This window comes from Artemia franciscana, chromosome 2, assembly GCF_032884065.1.
Source record: "Artemia franciscana chromosome 2, ASM3288406v1, whole genome shotgun sequence".
Lineage (NCBI taxonomy): Eukaryota > Metazoa > Arthropoda > Branchiopoda > Anostraca > Artemiidae > Artemia > Artemia franciscana.
Window position 1 is genome coordinate 6810380 of NC_088864.1, and position 17588 is coordinate 6827967.

At 33.9% G+C, this 17588-nt stretch overlaps 1 protein-coding gene across 4 annotated transcripts in view; it reads left to right on the top strand.

Annotated features, from left to right (window-relative positions):
• Nucleotides 1-17588, top strand: part of LOC136036878 (zinc finger protein 239-like) — a 61323-nt gene that overhangs the window by 23805 nt on the left and 19930 nt on the right. For 3 of the 4 annotated variants that reach the window (XM_065719248.1, XM_065719231.1, XM_065719239.1), the window contains exons 2-3: nt 13289-13429; nt 14973-15128. In XM_065719248.1, the coding sequence (XP_065575320.1) occupies nt 13387-13429; nt 14973-15128 (199 nt within the window). In that variant the 5' untranslated portion in view covers nt 13289-13386. Of the gene's footprint in view, nt 1-4948; nt 5120-13288; nt 13430-14972; nt 15129-17588 lie in introns of those variants that run through there. The other variant, XM_065719223.1, reaches the window with a different exon arrangement.

A 17588-nucleotide genomic window follows, 5' to 3' on the forward strand; every position in this document is an offset into this window, starting at 1 on the left:
TTGCCTTTTTTTTTTCAAATAAATATAATACAGAATTTGTAGAACAGACAGAGAAGTTGAACAAATAGGCAGAACAATAAATGTGTTTTTATTCCCTTCACTGCCTGTGTCAATAGAAAAGCCAGGGATTTAGTGTTTTCATTCCCTGGAAATTAGTCTTATACCTGGTTCCAATAGTGAGATTGAATTTGTCAAAGCTTGGAGGTTTATTCCTCCTGTCTCTTTAAAGAAAACAGATGCATAATTGAAGTTTTGTTCATTTCTATCTTACATTTCATGGGCATCCATGGTATTTCTTCCTTTATTAATCTGTCTTGTTTCTTTTCTGCAGGATTTTTTTTGTCTCATTTTTAGAAAGATAAAAAATTTTATTTACAATTACTTATACTAGAAGCACATTTTCAAGACTTTGACCTAACTTAGGATCCCTTGTTCTAAAGGCATGATTGAATTTCTTGAAGCTAGAAATTTCTTTTGTGGCAAATTCAATGGTAAATATTTAGTTCACCCCTTTTGCAACTTAATAGTGGTAAAATAGGTAAGATTGTAAATTTTTAGTGACTGCAATATATTTCACCCATTACTAATTGCAGTAGAAAGGAAAGCCACTGGTAAGGACCCCCAAAGAATTATTTCAGATTATTTTAAAAAGGCTTTACTACCCATAAAGCTGGCATAACTGGAGAAGGGGCTTCTCTGGAATTAATGACTTTAAAAGATATACATTATACATAAAAATGCACATTTTTATGCAGAAAGGCAGCAAGTTATTTATTACTAATCAGCTGCAGCAGGTATATCTATTGCTTTCTTTAACCATCAATAAAGATAAAATGCATGCTGAAAACTGAATGCTCTTTGGAAACTTTCTTTTGACACACTAATTGTGAGATGGATATCAACAAAATTCCAACAGGGTTTGTATTTACTTAAGATTTACAAACAAGCATATTGAATGCTTAATTTTGTGATATCCTAATCTCTAAACAGTAAATTTCCTAATAGTTTTCCACCAGCTCATTTCAGCAAAATCATTTGTAATGACAATACACCCTTTGCTTGGGTGGCCTGGCCTCTCTAAAACGAAAGACAACTGCTAGTAGGCTAAGCTAGTTCTGCTTGAAATTTGCTATATGAGTTAAGGTATCACTGAGATGGATTATGTTTTTTGCCGCATTTTAAACTGGATTATGAAGCCCATCTCTAAGTTGAACAAAAGATGAATTTTATCCATCTTTTGTTGGTTTCACAAGGATTTTAGTTGAACTTGAATCCTTATGAAAATGGCCCCTAAGAAACTTTTATAAGATATAAAAACTTCAGGGTGAAAAATGAGTTATTAAGGAGGGGGAAGCTACCCTCATTTATGAATCATTCAAGAATTTACTGTAGCTACTAGCCCCTGGCAAATCTTGGAAACACAAACTTTAGATGTCAAGTATAATAAAACAAAGATGTTATTATCCTTGATATTACAAGTTACTCAGAATTACAATAGACATCACCAAATTAAGCATTTATGTTTGCACTAATTTGTTGTAAATTCAGAAAAGCAAGTTAATGTTTACATTCCATCAGAAATTTGTAATTTTGCAATAAGCAAACAACTGCATCCATAACCAAAATGATAAGATGCTTATCAATGCATTTCTGAGGAAAAAAAAATTTGATGGGAGAATTTTCTTCAGGAAAAATTCTCCACAAAGAGGAAATTCTAGCTAGGAAAAGTTATGTGATTTGATTTCCCCTCCACAATACTCTGCTCTTTATGCTACAGTTTGACCTTTTGTCTTAATTCTTTAACTCTTGAAAAACAAGGGTCATTTAAATAAAATCAGAAACTTTTAAGTCCTAAAAAACTGTTTCTATGTAATATAAAGAAATAACAAATTATTGGCTTTGGGTGAAACTAATGTTACCAGATAGTACTCGAGAAATTGGGCAACATCATTCTTTTCCAAATTGGGTTTTGTTTAAAACAATATGCATTTTTCAAGAAAATCCTGACATTATGGGAAAGATGGGAACCATTTTTGGAATTAACATATCAAATAGCATGAAACTTGGCAAAATACTTTACGGAATTTTCAAAACAGTAATTTTGGAGGCCAATGTTATCTATGAGTAAATTTATTAATGCCAAACCTGAAAAAATTAATTCCAAGAAATTAGAAGTTTATTCTACAAAGACAGTGATAGGTGATGTAGCCTATATGATTATTTCTGCTATTTAACCAACATTCTTTCTTGGGAAAAAAGAAAATAACTAAATGAAAACCATAAAATAGCCTAAACTCAAAAACATAGTCAAATAAAGAATATTTCTGCTATTTAACAAGCAAAACAAAATTAGCTAAATAGAAAGCATAAAACAGACCATAGCCAAAAGCCAGGAAGCAAAAAGAAACTTGTTGGTTGTACAGGCTGTCAGGTATTTAGTCAAAATGTTCCTATTGGGTTAGTTGGTCTATACATATGGTAAACTTTTTCTTCAAATATGCACATCAAAATAAAGACTCACAATGATTGTATACAAGATGATGAATAACATCATAATTGCAGGTTACAACAATAAATGACTTTGTAGCAAAACAAAATAATGTATTTTTAAATAAAATCAGAATCCTTTTTTCTTGGTCTGAAAAAACTGTTTCTATGAAATAAAAAAAATACAAATTATTAGTCAACATAATACTTGTCTCCACTCCAACATTCATTTATACATATACCCCACAATAGAGAAAATGGGGTAGCTAAGTAGTAATGCTATTTGGCAGTTGTTGCTATAGTGTCAGCAGCTTTTGGAATTCTATTTAATTGTGCTATTGGAAGCTTTGGAACTTTATCTGTACCTGAATATACAAGATTGTGTCTAGAAAAATAACTTGCAAGATTAAATTGAATATTATAGTACAACTTACCACCATTTTCATCTGATCCTACATCAGTATCCATTATTTCATCAATAAGCAACTGTAGAACTAAATAATGTTGTATCATTTCTGATGTACCACTGGCAGAGTTCATTGTATGAAGATTTGAAAAAAGCTGTAAAATCTAAAATTGTTTCTAGCTGAGATAATCTATTGAATTTTTGAAGTTATTTGATATTTTAGGATTTTGTAAGATATCTGTTTCAATAATAGCAAGTGTTTTGAAGAGTATCAAGTATTTGAGATGAAAGGAATGCATACAAAGTCTATAGGTTCAGTTATTTTTGTTTTCTACCTATCAAAAGACAACAGTTTTTGAACAGCCATCAGAAGAGAGAAATTTCCCCTCACAGAAAATTCCTAAATCAGCCATTGAATTTTTATGCACCCATCTCTAGGCTACATTTTTCATGAATTTTGGAATATTTGATGGAGGCTGTAAAATTTTGTTCCTATATTGGGCTTTGAATAAATCATTTTTATCTTGGACTGTGGTCTCAAAGAAACCCTAGATTAAATTAGAAGCAAATACAGTAAACTGAAAACTGTGTTGTGACTACTCTGCTTTATAAAGGTTAAACTTGGTGAACTGAATATTCCAAATATATGTCATCCACTTTACTCTAAATTAAATCCTACCTGCAAGTTTCTGTTTCTTTCTCTTGTTAAGTTTAGGTCATGGGCCTAAGTATGAGCCTGATTTGGTTATTAAACAAGTTTCTGAAAATCATATTGCCCAAACAACAAAATGTTCTGTGTTCACAAATTAATGCCCAAGAAAACAATTTTAATTATCATAAAAAATTGGCATTTTTTATATAGCTTATACCTTTGATCTGATACAAGTTTAACCTATTCATAAGCAAATACTAAAAAATTATGCAAATAAATAAAAAAAAACAAATTCCATAAAAATGAAGACATGAAACCCTTACAATTTTCTATGAATAAGCTGAAATCAGTCAAGTATATAATAAAACAAAATCCAGGACAAAACCAGTCTTTCTGCTATTCTAATTCACAAATGGCACTAATTTACAAAACTGTAAATGGGAGGGGGAAGGGAATGTATTTTGAAAATCTGAGGAGGGGGGTTCCTTGATGGATGTACCAAAATATATATATATATTTCAATGAAAATTCCCAAAGTATTTTCCCAAATCTAGGGGAACTCCTTCTCATTTGATGCAGATCCATCATTAAAAAATCATTTAGTAAGCTCAAATACTTTTCAAGATAGCCTAGTGAAAAGGCCATCACTTGGAAATTTTAACTAGCCTAGTCTAAAATTCTAACCTTAATAGTTCAATTGAATGTAAGAAAGTGATAGGCCTAAGCCAAAGAGTTTCAATAATCAACACTACTGTATGCTATCTCAGACACTAATGCACTGAAATTAATTTAGAAACAGGATATTTAAACCAAATCTAGGTTAATGCCTACAGATTTATTGCAAAATTAATACCTTTCCATAATGAATTTGGCATTAAATTATTTATGCAGCATTCTACTTTTCTTTTTGTGAACAATGTAGGTCAATTTTATACAGTGGGTTAAATTTAAGATATAGGTTAGGCTAGCTTAATCAATCAGGAAACAATGCAGAAAAAATAATTGTGGTAAAATTCTAGTTTAGCTACTTTTGGCTATCTTGGCAGGAGGTTACGTTATTTAAACTATACCCAAGACAAACAAGTTTAAACATGCAACTAGCCTAGAATATCCTATTCATACACCCCTAGAGTGTATCTAATTTAGTTGATTTCAAGACCAGTTCCAAAATATTCTTAGAGTTTCCTCTACTGGTCGGTGGCCTCAGCTACAATATTTACAAGAACTTATGCACAGGAAGTTATTCTAAATTCAGATTAAATGAGTCTAAAACAAATGTTATCAAAATCTTGGTCGTAATATTTTTTCTATCTGAATAAGACCTTAGTTACTTCAAAAGCCGTTCCTGATGAATGTAAAATTCAAGTAACTTCTCTAGTTACTTTAAAGTTACTTGATTTTTCACCTGGAACACCCTCAGGGTCTATGAATCTGTTCTCTTTAACAGACGAAGGGACAAACCCCCAAGCTTTGATAAATTCAACCTCAGTTTTGGGCAATCTCACCTTTCCTTTTTAAATAGAACTTGATTTGGATTTTTTCCATCCAACTAAAAACAGTAGGGACAGCATCAGGTAAAAGTGATGTTTTACTTAGCCTACATACTCAAGGGAAAAGCATGTAGCTGTGCACTATAATTTACCCCCAACCTGCCTAATGTACAAATATATAGCCCAAATTACATATTTCTAATGTATTTTGCCACCTGTTACTTTTTTTCCTGTTTTTGTTTTGCCACAGTTACTTCAATTAACATGTACTAGGGTTAAGGGATAGATTGGCAGAATCAAGATATAGACATATCATGTAGGCAAATTTCAGGACCATCAAGAGGGAGAGGGGGGTACCTAAAAATAACTTCTTGGGACATAATTTAGCCTATAGACACATCCCTGAAAGTTTCATTTTACTAACCTAACCTCTTACCATGGTAGCCAAAGTAGAATTTTACCCATATTTTGCCTTAAAAATCCAGTTTAAACAATAATCTCAAAAAACATAGACTAGGCTATATAATGTAGGCATTGGGCTAATCATTCTATTTTTTTTTTAACTAAAATTATAGGATGGTATAGAAACTAGGCCTGTTTAGGCCAGCATATGGCATGGGGTATGCCAAATTAGAAATATAATGCAAAGAGTATACACCAGGTATGCCAAATGCTACAAATAATTAATTTCTATATCAAGTGTGTGTGTGTGTGGTAGACTTGTCTGCCATTCAGCAAAGGGGTATTATCAAATAATTAATAGTGAGGTAGTATGCCAAGTACTAGACAAGCAAAAATAGAACACTTGGAATATGGTACCTAAAATTTTATGGATTAGTACTGGTTCCCAGTAGGGTCCACAAGTTTTTCTGGGTTATCACTCATTTAACAGGTCACCACTCCAGGAACTGATGGCCCACTCTTGATCTTTTTGTGGAGTGATGGCCCTGTTGGAGCCATCACACTTTAGACTGATCACTCAGATTCCAGACTGGATCATCAGTCCATAGAGAGGTCAGCCAGATTTTAAGAATAGGTCATTACTCCATCAAGAGATCATTCAGATTTCAAGAATGGGTTATCAGTCCCTGGAGTGATGACCTCTCAAATGAGTGGTCACCCATAAAGACCTCTGGACCCCAATGCTGGTTCCCTCTGCTTTGAAGGAATGAGTGAGCAAAAGTTGCTTTTTTACAGATATCATAGCATCTGATATATGTTCTAAAGTCCAACCACACAACAAAAGTAGTGACCAACTCATCAAACTGGGGATACATAACTTTCATAACATAACTTATCTCTTTACATATGAAACTCTCTCCCTATTGGTCAACCTTATGAAAAAAATTAACTAAAGTTTAACTTTCATATTTGCTCATGTAAAGGTTTACAGAAGGTTAATGAAGCAACTCTACAAACCTTGCCAATGACTTTATAAACCCTACAAATGCCATCTGAGCCATCCTTATGACTTAAACAAAGTCAGAAAGTGGAGAAATTTTTAGGGATGTAGGTATTGGAAATAGTGATTTTACACCATTTTTTTTAGAGATTTGACATATTTGAAGTGGAAACACTGTTTTTTATGTTGATATTAAATACTTAAAATTTTCTGGTATATACCTATTCAGTTACTACAAATATTAGATTTTCCATATATATTTTTTTCTCCAGCATAGGGATGACTGTCAACCAGCCAAGCTTAAATTAACCTTACAAATTTTGAAGCTAAGATAGCCTAGACTTAATTTGTCTTCACTTAAGTAGCATTCCCATGCTTTCCCCTGCATTTTTCCAGTTTTTTATTTTGTTGATGGCACTTCTTTTCCCTAAAGAATATTTGAGCTAAAGATATTAGTTCACAAGTTGAGCTAATAATTGTAGATGGTAAGATGGACAACCCCCACATTTTTTAGTGCAAGGTTTCTAAGCTACACCCTGAGGGCATGCAAGGTTTTATTAGCTTTGTTAATTATGATGTTAGTATCTCTCTTGAAATCTGTAAGGACCTTCATATAGTCATTTGTTAGACTCTCCCCAATATGTTTATTTTGGACAAAGCTTTTATAAGGGTATTAGAAACTAACCTTCTGTTATCTTGTGGATCAACATTGGTTCTTTTCTTGTTTAGGATCATAGCTGACTACATTAAGAATGATTTCTTCTTCTAGTATATGTTTTGGGATTACATATAATTTCCATCTTTTTGAAAGAACATCAAATTACATTTAGTCAAATATCTATTGTTTGGCCATATACCCTCCATAGGTCTTACTAACATATTCTCTGATGCCAACCTAGCCATTATACATGATAATGGTAGATAAATTACCTATCAGAACATGTTTTATATGATCAAGTTCAGCCTTCAGCTGAAAATCAGAGGAGAGCAATTGAATTGAATCAGAATGAACAAAAACTGATTAAAACAAGAAACAGAAAAGCACATAGAAATATATGACTTTGACAATGTATTTGAACTTTAGGGTGTTGAGCATAAAGGAGCTTACAATGAGAGCATTTTAAAATGTCTTAACTACAATTTTTCTGTGTAATATGAAGCAAGAATTATTTTTTTTTAGCATGTTTCCTTCTCAATAACCCTAAACTGTGCACTAATACCAAGCAAGAGAGTAATGTGATAAAGGTACAGAAAAATGCATAAGGAAATAAATAATTTAGACTATTTGTGCATTAAGGAGAGGGATGAATTTAACTGAAGAACATTAAGGAATGATATACATAAATATTTTGGGATTTCTGAAGTTATTTTCAGAATATTATTGTGTTTTTCTATTGAGTAGGTACAACTAGCCTACATTAATTTCAAACAAACAAAAAATTGTTTTCAAACAAAAAGTGGAAACATCACTGCTACACTTTGAAAAAAGTAGTTTTCCATTTTGTTCAAGTTTCAAGGTTTTGAGTTTCCTATACAGGGTATTTGGCAATGGTCATTCCCATGGTGTTTTTTTTGCTGTGGTACCATTTTCAAGGTTTTAGACTCTTTTTAAAAGTTCCAGTAAATCTATTTTCAAATAACTTTTTAGGCTACAATTGACACTCATCAAAATAATATTTACAATTCCTGAATTTGCCACAAATGTTAATTTTTTTTTCATTATACTGTTTTTTTTTACATCCTTAAAATTGTTGTTTAATATACACTGTTTTGAGTACATTTAATGATTCAAAATGGTATTTCTCGGGGAAGCAATTATTATATTTGGAAAGAGTATAACACAAACTATCAAGATATGTATTAGCTGTCTTCCTAGTTAAATTATATGAAAAAGGGAAAAGCTAAATCATTTTTGAGCCTGTACTCTTCTGGAATTGGATAAACAGCTGGGTGAGATCCCCAGTCATGGCTGTCATGCATGGGGGGGGAGGATGCCTCCTCTCCAATGTATTTGGCCACTTTGTAAGAAAAAGAATTCAGTAAAATTGTGGTGCATTGATACCACTAAAACTCTTTGTTTGGTTCAATATTGACCATGGAAATACTGATATATTATCTACAGAAATTTTGAACTTGGTTGGTAAACACAGTAGTTTTACCAACTCCTGTGGTGATTTTAAGGTGGTGCCACCATTTTCCATTTGGTTAAATAAAGAGCATTTAAATAGTGACAAGATATGTACTGAAATCTGAATCTCAGCTGATAAATCCAACAGTTTTACCAACTCATGTGAAGATATTATGTATTGTATTCAAAATGGACATTACAGTGATTCTTGACAAAAACAGTCAGTAAAAATTACCAGCCAATCAGTAAAATCTCTTACTCCCCCTCAAAACATTGTGGCTAGTAACAAGTCTACTCCCAGTGCTTGGGCTGACGTCTTGATTGAGATATATCTTTCCTAATAATTGACAACCTACTCTATATAATTGACCTGGTTTATTTAGCCCTAAGAACTTTTAGTTGCATGGTAGTAAGGACTAGGCTAGCTTAGATTGGCTTAGCACAATACCATATTAGAAAATTCTGTTTTTCAACATTCGAATTTACCGAAAAGAATACTGTGAAATTATAGAATAGAGAAGGAGACATGTTAAAATAAAAAGGGAGGGAAAGATAATGATCAACCAAAAAAATCAGCTAAACATTGTAGAGCTTAGGATTAAACCTGGCCAATTGGGACAGAGGCTGTTATTCATTTTTGGATAATAGGGTTTTGCATGTTTGTCTAGAAAATTGTCCCCAAATGTAAATTTGAGGAGCAAAGAGAGAAACTAAGATAAATGAAATGAACCAAAAAAAAGTGTATGATTCTGTATCACCAACTTTGAAGGAGATGAGGTATTTTGATGGCAAAACACAATATTGTTCATTTTTTTTAGATGAATATGTTGTGAATTCTGAAAGGGAAGGAGCTAGAAATGTATATATTATATTTCTGAATTTCTTGGTTTATATACATTCTATGCTATTATCAGTAAAGAGTGATATGGGTCTTATTTTTTTCTTTTTTTTTTGTCTTAGACCAGGACACTTTGTATCAAAGGGGTTGTCATAGAAAATTTGAAAAGGGCTCATTTGATTGGAAATTGCAAGGACTAGTGCCCATTTTAATAGTAAAAAGTGAATGAATGGCAACAAGTTCTCTTACCACCCATAAATTCCCTAAACACATGTAATCAAAACTTTGAGATAGCCATTTTGTTGAACATAGTTGAAAAGTCCAAAAATTATGTCTTTGAGGATGATAACCCCCTCCCCCACAGCCATCAGCACAAGTGTTGTGCCTTAAGGGCAAATATGGTTTATATGGAAAGTGTGGTCATAAAAACTCTGGAGGGAGATTATTTAAGGAATATTCTGCAGATGCTGCAAAAAATCAAAGCAAACTGTAGATGTGGACTTTCATGAAGGTGACAAGGCAATTTCTGAAGATCAACTTGTATTATTAAGTTAGACCCTTAAGGTTAAGTTTTAGGGGATTTTGAACTAGCCAGAAGGCACCATATGTATAATTTTGATACTACCACTACAGTTACTGAAGCTAATGATGCTTAGGTTATCAAGGTGAAACCTTTAGGGAGCATTCAAGAGGAGTTCCAGTTAAAAAAAAAAAAAGATTTTATCCATGCAGGTTTTTATGGCACTTGGTATTAACCAAGTGATTTGACCATCTGGGAGGGATTGCAGGCCCAGTTAATTCAGAAAAAAAATGATGTATTTTTAACTTACAAACACGTGATGGTATCTTAATGAAATTAGACGTTTGGAAGGATATAGTGTCTCAGAGCTCTTATTTTAAATCCCGACCAGACCCGGTGACTTCGGGGGGATTTGGAGGGGAGGGGAAACCAAAATCTTGGAAAACGCTTAGAGTGGAGGGATCAGGATGAAACTCGGTAGGAAAAATAAGCAAAAGTCCTAGATACGTGATTGACATAACCGGAGCAGATCTGCTTTGTTATGAGGATGGGGGGGGGGGGTTAATTCTGAAAAATTAGAAAAAATGAGGTATTTTTAACTTACGAAGGAGTGATTGGATCTTCATGAAATTCCATATTTAGAAGGTCCTCGTAACTAAGACCGATCCAGAGTCGTTAAGGGAGGAGGGAACTAGAAATCTTGGAAAACGCTTAAAGCAGAGAGATCAGGATGAAACTTGGTGGGAGGAATAAAAACAAGTCCAAGATACATGACTGACATAACCTCAATGGATCCGCTCTGGATCTGGTGACTAATGGGGGGGGGACCTAACATCCTGGAAAATACTTAGAAGGGAAGGATCAGGATGAAACTTGGTGGAAAAAATAAGCAAAAGTCCTAAATACCCGTGATTGACATAACCAGAACAAATTCACGCTGTTTGGGGGAGTTGGGGGAGGGGTTGGAGGCTGAATTCTGAAAAATTAGAAAAAATGAGTTATTTTTAACTTACAAAGGAGTGACCATATCTTAATCTAATACTATATTTAGAAGGAACTCGTAACTAAACCCACCCGAATCCAGCGTCATTGGGTGGGGGGGGGGGACCGAAAATCTTGGAAAGCACTTAAAGTGGAGAGATTAGATGAAACTTGGTGGGAAGAAAAAAAAAACATGTCCAAGATACGTGACTGACATAACCAGACTGGACCAGCCCTTTTTGATGGAGTTGGGGGGAGAGAGTAATTCAGAAAAATTAGAAAAATGAGGTATTTGTAACTTACTAGCTTTCATCTTAATAAAATTTGAAATATATAAGGATCTTGTGCTTTTGAGCTCTTATTCTAAATCCCGACTAGAGCTGGTTACATTGGGAGGAGTTGGAGGGGAAATCGATATATCTTTATTTTACGAATGGGTGATCGGACCTTTACGAAACTTGATGTATAAAAAGATCTTATGTCTCATATGCTCCATTTTCAATGCGAATCGGATCCGGGGACTTAGCGGGTTGGAGGGGGAAACAAAAATCTTGGAAAACGCTTAGAGAGGAGAGATCATAATGAAACCTGATGGGAAGAATGAGCACAAGTTAGGGATACGTGATTGACATAATTGGAACGGATCTGTTCACTTTGGAGGAGCTGGGGGGAGTTGATTGAGGAATTTTTAACTTGAGAATAGGTGACCAGATCTTAATGAAATCTGATATTTAGAAGGAACTCATGTCTCAGTGCTCTCATTTCAAATCCCGACCAGATCTGTTGATATTGGGGGAGTTGGAGGGGGGAAACTGGAAATCTTGGAAAACGCTTAGAGTAGAGAAATCGGGAGGAAACTTGGTGGGTAGAATAAGCAAATATTGTAGATACGTGATTAACGTAACCGTACTGGATCCATTCTCTGTGGGGGAGCTACGGGGTGGGGATCAGTGCTTTGGCAAGTTTGGTGCTTCTGGACGTGCAAGGACGATGGAGTCTGGTAGGCGTGTTTGGGAGCTGCACAAAGTCGTTTTCCCGACTTGATAAAGTTCGTTTTCCCGGATTAGACCATCTGGGGGGCTGAAGGGATAGGAAAAACTAGACAAAATGAGCTTTTTATAACTTACGAGTGTGGATCGGATCTTAATGAATTTTGATATTTAGAAGGACCTCGTGACTCAGAGCTCTTATTTTAAATCCCGACCGGCATTAAGCCTCCGATTCTTTTAAATCAATCTTTTGATTCTTATAATTTTCCTAGAGCTCATACCATATGAGCTCTTGGCTCTTGGCTCGTCCGGCCTCGTCACAAGTGCCATATGAGCTCTTAGCACTTGTTAAAAGAGCAAATAAATAATATTATACATAGCACCACTATAATTAATAGAAATATCATTGAAACTTGTAAATGACCTAATTCAATTCAAAATTAAAAGTTTTAGTGGCCGTTTTTAGAGTCAAAAAAGAGATTGGATGTCGAGCAACCTTTCTCTCAAGCCTATTCCTTTTCCAAACACATCTATTCAAAATTTCAAGACAAGCATTTTAATCAGCATAGTAGTACAGTCCAGCAGCTATGACTTTAGGGATATTGGGCATATCAACCCCCTGCAATTATGTATTAAAACTAAATGTTGCTCTAAACTAAATCAAAAGGCGCTTTGTTTATGTTTGGCAATAAGACACTTGAGCAATATATTGATAAAAACTGCAGGTATTAAGTTGAAAGTTTGGGGGTTACTGATATTACTACTTCTGCTCTTTCAATTTAAATAAATAAAGTATAACAGTTCAAAATAGGGATGAAACCTTTGAATTGACTGTGAACACATATAAAAATTTTTAACTGGCTATTTCGAACACATATACAATGTTCATCATCAGCAGTGAAACTAAAAGACATCAATAAAAAAAAAAATTATACCCAATAAACTAATTACATATAGTTTATTGCTCTTATTTTTTTCAATACAACAGCGGAAGCGAATCTCCTTGACCTTTTCGGTCCCGGTTCATTAGATTTGATTCTGCTGTCGTATTGAAAAATAAGAGCAATAAACTATATGTAATTAGTTTATTGGGTATAATTTTTTTTATATAGATGTCTTTTAGTTCTACTAAATCTATTGAAAGGTTTTCTGCTGCTTTATTCTGTTTTACTTTTTATTCTTGACAGCTGTATCCTTTTTCATAGGAAGCATATTTTTTTTTTGTTTACATAAAAGTAGGTCTTTTCTTTGCTTCGGTCTTGATACTGTGACTTTTTCCTTTATTTTGTTAAGTTCTTGATAGTTTTTTTTTTTAACGATATGTCCGTTTTCATTATTTTCCCTTTTCTTTTTAGAGCCATAGACTTCTTCAATTATAGTTCTTCTATGTTCCAGGTTTCAATATAACACTCAGCTCTGTCAATTATTTCGAGTCTGAATATTTTAAATCACCTGGAAAAGTAGCTCAGTGTTTTTGACTTGATTGGTAAAAGATGGATACAAGTGATATCTCTGAGGCTGCTGATATTAAGGAAGGTAGTATATGTTTCCGATTAATAGTGCACATAATTTTCAATTTATTTTTGCTATTTTTTCTTGAAAACTGTATCTAAAAAAAGAAATGTTATTTTGCGAATCATCTCTGAAAACATTGATAGGGGCTAGGTTACCTTTTATAGAGGTTTGAAGCTCCTACCTACAAGTATGTGATATTTTTGCCAGAAATTTTGCCAGAAGAAAGATCACAATTTTTTTTTTTTTTTTTTTTTATTCCCATCGGTAACTTTATCGAATCATTACTCCTAGAAGATTGGGGTGGGCTCATTTCAATAGAAATTAAAGGTTTTAGTGCCCTGTTTAAGTGATCAAAGATATTGAAGGGCAATTAACCCCCCTCCCGTGCCGCTTTTTTCCTCCAAAGACATCAGATCAAAATTTGGAGATAATGTGTGATTTTTTTTTACTTTTTTATTTATTTTTAGTTTGGCCTCAATATTTTTTCCGGACAAACTTCATATGGAAGCTATGATTGTAGTAACTAGGCCCTCTGTCTTGCTTTTTTTCCGCCGCTTACTCCTTGCAACCACCAATCAGATTTCATATTAGTTTTGAATTCAGCAATTTTATTCAAAGTATTCTAAAGGTCTATTGAAAATACCTTCGTGGGTTACATAACCCCCACAGGGCCTGGGACAATGACCATTAATAACGTAAATTGTTCTTACACATCTTTTATAATGGATATTGGTGGCTTTTGCAATTTTGCAAGGAAAGCGAAGTGTATTAAGCGGAAACTTTCATGGGAAGTTTAGGGGGATGTTGAACTAATGAAAAAAAAAAACACTTTTGCATTCATAGTACCGTCATATGAAAGTGGTAGTTGTACAAAGTTTGGAGGGGACTCATTCAATTGTTTTCTAAATACAGTTTTATTTCTTCGTGTAAGATTCAGAAGTGATCAAAGGGGAACCATCTCTCCATCTTGCCCTTGTTTCGTACATGACTACCTGTACTCTGCATAAACACTAGATCAAAATCGATTTTTGTTCAAACTAGTCAAATCTTGCAATATGTTGGCCTATGCCTCCATGGATAAAAAGACTCCAACAGCCCTGGGGATAGGGTCGTAAAAAAATGGCAATTGTTCAATCATAGATTTTATAATGGAAAACTGGTTTTGTGCAAAATTTTATGAATTTATGAGATTAAAAAGTTAGAACTTTCAGGGGAGGTTGAACTAAACGAAATTAAACTGTGTGTATTTATTTTGTTGAAAGGGTATTTCTACAAAATTATAACAACAGTTAAGGGTATTAAAATCAGATATGCATGGTATACTTAGGACAATGTAGAAGTAATTCAAAATCTAGTTTTAAACGCCAGTTGTTACGGCTCAAGAAATAATTCCTAGTGGATTTACTATTCTGAAGTATCTCTGACTTGCCACTCTAGTTTGCAGTGACGATTTTATCCAGATTTAATGTTATAAAGCACCTTGTCCTATAGATATTTTCAGAATGATATGCATTTTTTTTTTAAACAATCAAATCCATCTTGTAAGATTGCTATTTTTTTTCAGAAGTCGAAGTTGAAAAGGAGACCTTTGGAACAAAAGACTTAAGCCAACTTTCTAATCCTGGTCATACCCCCAAGCACACCTTGTCTCTTTCAGAGCCTGTTGAAGACCCCGAATTTGGCTTCTATGAAATTGCTTCAATGGCTTTGAAGAAACCAGGTAATAAACTATGTAACTTGTGTTTATACTGATTGACTTTCGTGTATTAGTAAAAAAAATGTACCCTTTATCATAGGCAGAACGAAAGTGGAGAAAACTGAATTTAGCTCAAAGAAATTACCATTTGAGCAATTTGGTAGCTTTGCAAATTCTCTGTGATGCCAAACGGCTTCGATTGACATGCTAGCCAAGGAAAGGGACAGGAAATCACCCCCCCCCCCCACAGCCCAGAGGGCAAGGGTTGTAAGTTATGCAATTTTTTCGTTGTTTATATTAGGTTAGTTATTGGTAAAAGGGAGCATCTTAAGTCCTAGGTCTCTATAAAGCCTTCTGGTATTAAGGGAAATTTTAGAAAATATTAAGAGAATGCTTAATAAAATCAAAATAGTCTATGTTTAGACTTGGCAAATGGGCGTATCAGAAATATCTAAGGCACTGCTGAGGGCATTAAGTTTGAACCTTCTGGTCATGTTGAAGAAATCAGGATTATTCTCGAATCCATGATTTTGTTTAATTGTAATATCTTAAATTTTTAAATGGTATGATTATATAACACAAATTAATTTTTTTTTTTCAGTAAAGCACAAACGACGCAATAAAATTTAACAATTGTAAGGTAAGGGAATGAGGAAGGAGTAGTAACCAAACGTTCGTTTTTTAATAGTTCTTGTTTGTTTTGACTTTTACCTGAACATTCAATTTGATTTTACTTGCGTTAACGTTAACTTATTCATCTATATTAGTATCTGTTATCTTTTCTGTTTTCTGTTTGATCATTTATTTTAACTTCTGTTTTTTGGGGGGTTTCATTTATTCTTTGATAGTATTTCTAGTCCTTATAAGCTTGAATTAATATTGCACCCTATTTATACTGGTCTTAACTTAGTATTGCATTTTATTTTTCGTTAAAAATCTTCAATGCTAAGGTAGTTTTTTTCAAAAAATGTTCATATTTGAATACCAAAATTTCATGATTGGTTAAAATAAAAATTATTTTGCAAGTCTTATTGTCTTTAAACTAAGAATCAAAACATCTTAATCTTATTTCTTAAAATATTCAGCTTCATAGTTTTAGCTGTTCTTTAGGTGTTACAGCTACGTCCACAAGGGATTGTTCCCACAATGGATTGTTCCCACAATGGATTGTTCCCACAAGAGATTGTTCCCACAGGGGATTGTTCCCACAAGTGATATTCATACTCTCTTTAAGTTCAGTATCCCCCCAACATTATCTAAATGTTCTAACTTGATATCCTTCCCCAATTGCTTTTGAAATATGTAAGACATACCGTTTTGACTACCGGGATTTATATAGTGTCTTCGTTATGTTTAACATCCCCCTCAGCGTTCCATGAAATTTTAAATTTAATGCTCGAAGCCGTCCCTGAGATCAATATGGATATGCCCAGATGCGTTATTTTAAATGCTTATATTCACTTAATGGCTTTTGATCTAATATAACACCCTCTTTAACATTCCCTGAACTTTTCAATGTAATGAACCTATTCATTTGTCAGATATTGCTGATAACCTTGATTCACTATACGCCTTTGACAAACAGGATTGGCTAAGCTCTTCTGATTTAGTTCAACAGTTTTAGTTTTAATTGTATAGGTTACAGTAGTATTTGCAGTGGGATTCTTAGTAGAAATAGCAGCAATGTTAGTTGCAGAAAAAGTCATAAGTAGTAGAAGCTGTAGTCACGAGTTGACGCATGCACAGTTACAGGGGACAAATTTCAAGTAGTCACAGTTGCAAGCTCATATTTTCTGTACTTGTAATCGCAGTCATAAGTTGTCCCAGGTGCAAGTGGCCGCAATCATAAGTTGTCATAGCTGCAAGTAGTCACGGTCGCAATCGTAAGCAGTCGTAGTCACAAGTAGTAGCAGTTGTTAATATTCACTGTCAGAAATAGTCAAAATCACAAGTAGTTTTAGTTGCGAATGCAAGAGGTTGTACTCTAAGTCACGCTTAAAAGTAGAGCTAATTCTAGTCGAAGTTTGCAAATTGTTGCAGTCGCAATTACTAGTAGTCGCAATTTCAGTCATAGTAGTAGCAGCAATAGTAGTTAAAGAGTCTCAAGTTAGTACCCTTAATCACTCCTAAGATATTACAGATATCATGCTTTTGATATACTAGATGTATATAGTGTCTATTGGTTTAGTCTAATATTCCGCTCAACCTTCTGTGAAGTTCCACATTAATATCTTTTATCTTTTCTGACATACCCAGGATTAAACGCCCCCCCCTCTCCATTGCCGAATGATAAATCCTGTTCCTGTATGTAAACAATAGGCAGATTGTATAATTTGAAACCCCTCCCTCCGGAGCTTCTAGGGGGATGGGTTCCTAAGAGGTATATTTATTAGAAGTGGCTGCTTTAGAATTTTGATCAGTGTGGAATAGGTGAGGGAGCTTATAAAATGGATAAGGTGTGTCCTTTGCCCCTTCACTGATTTT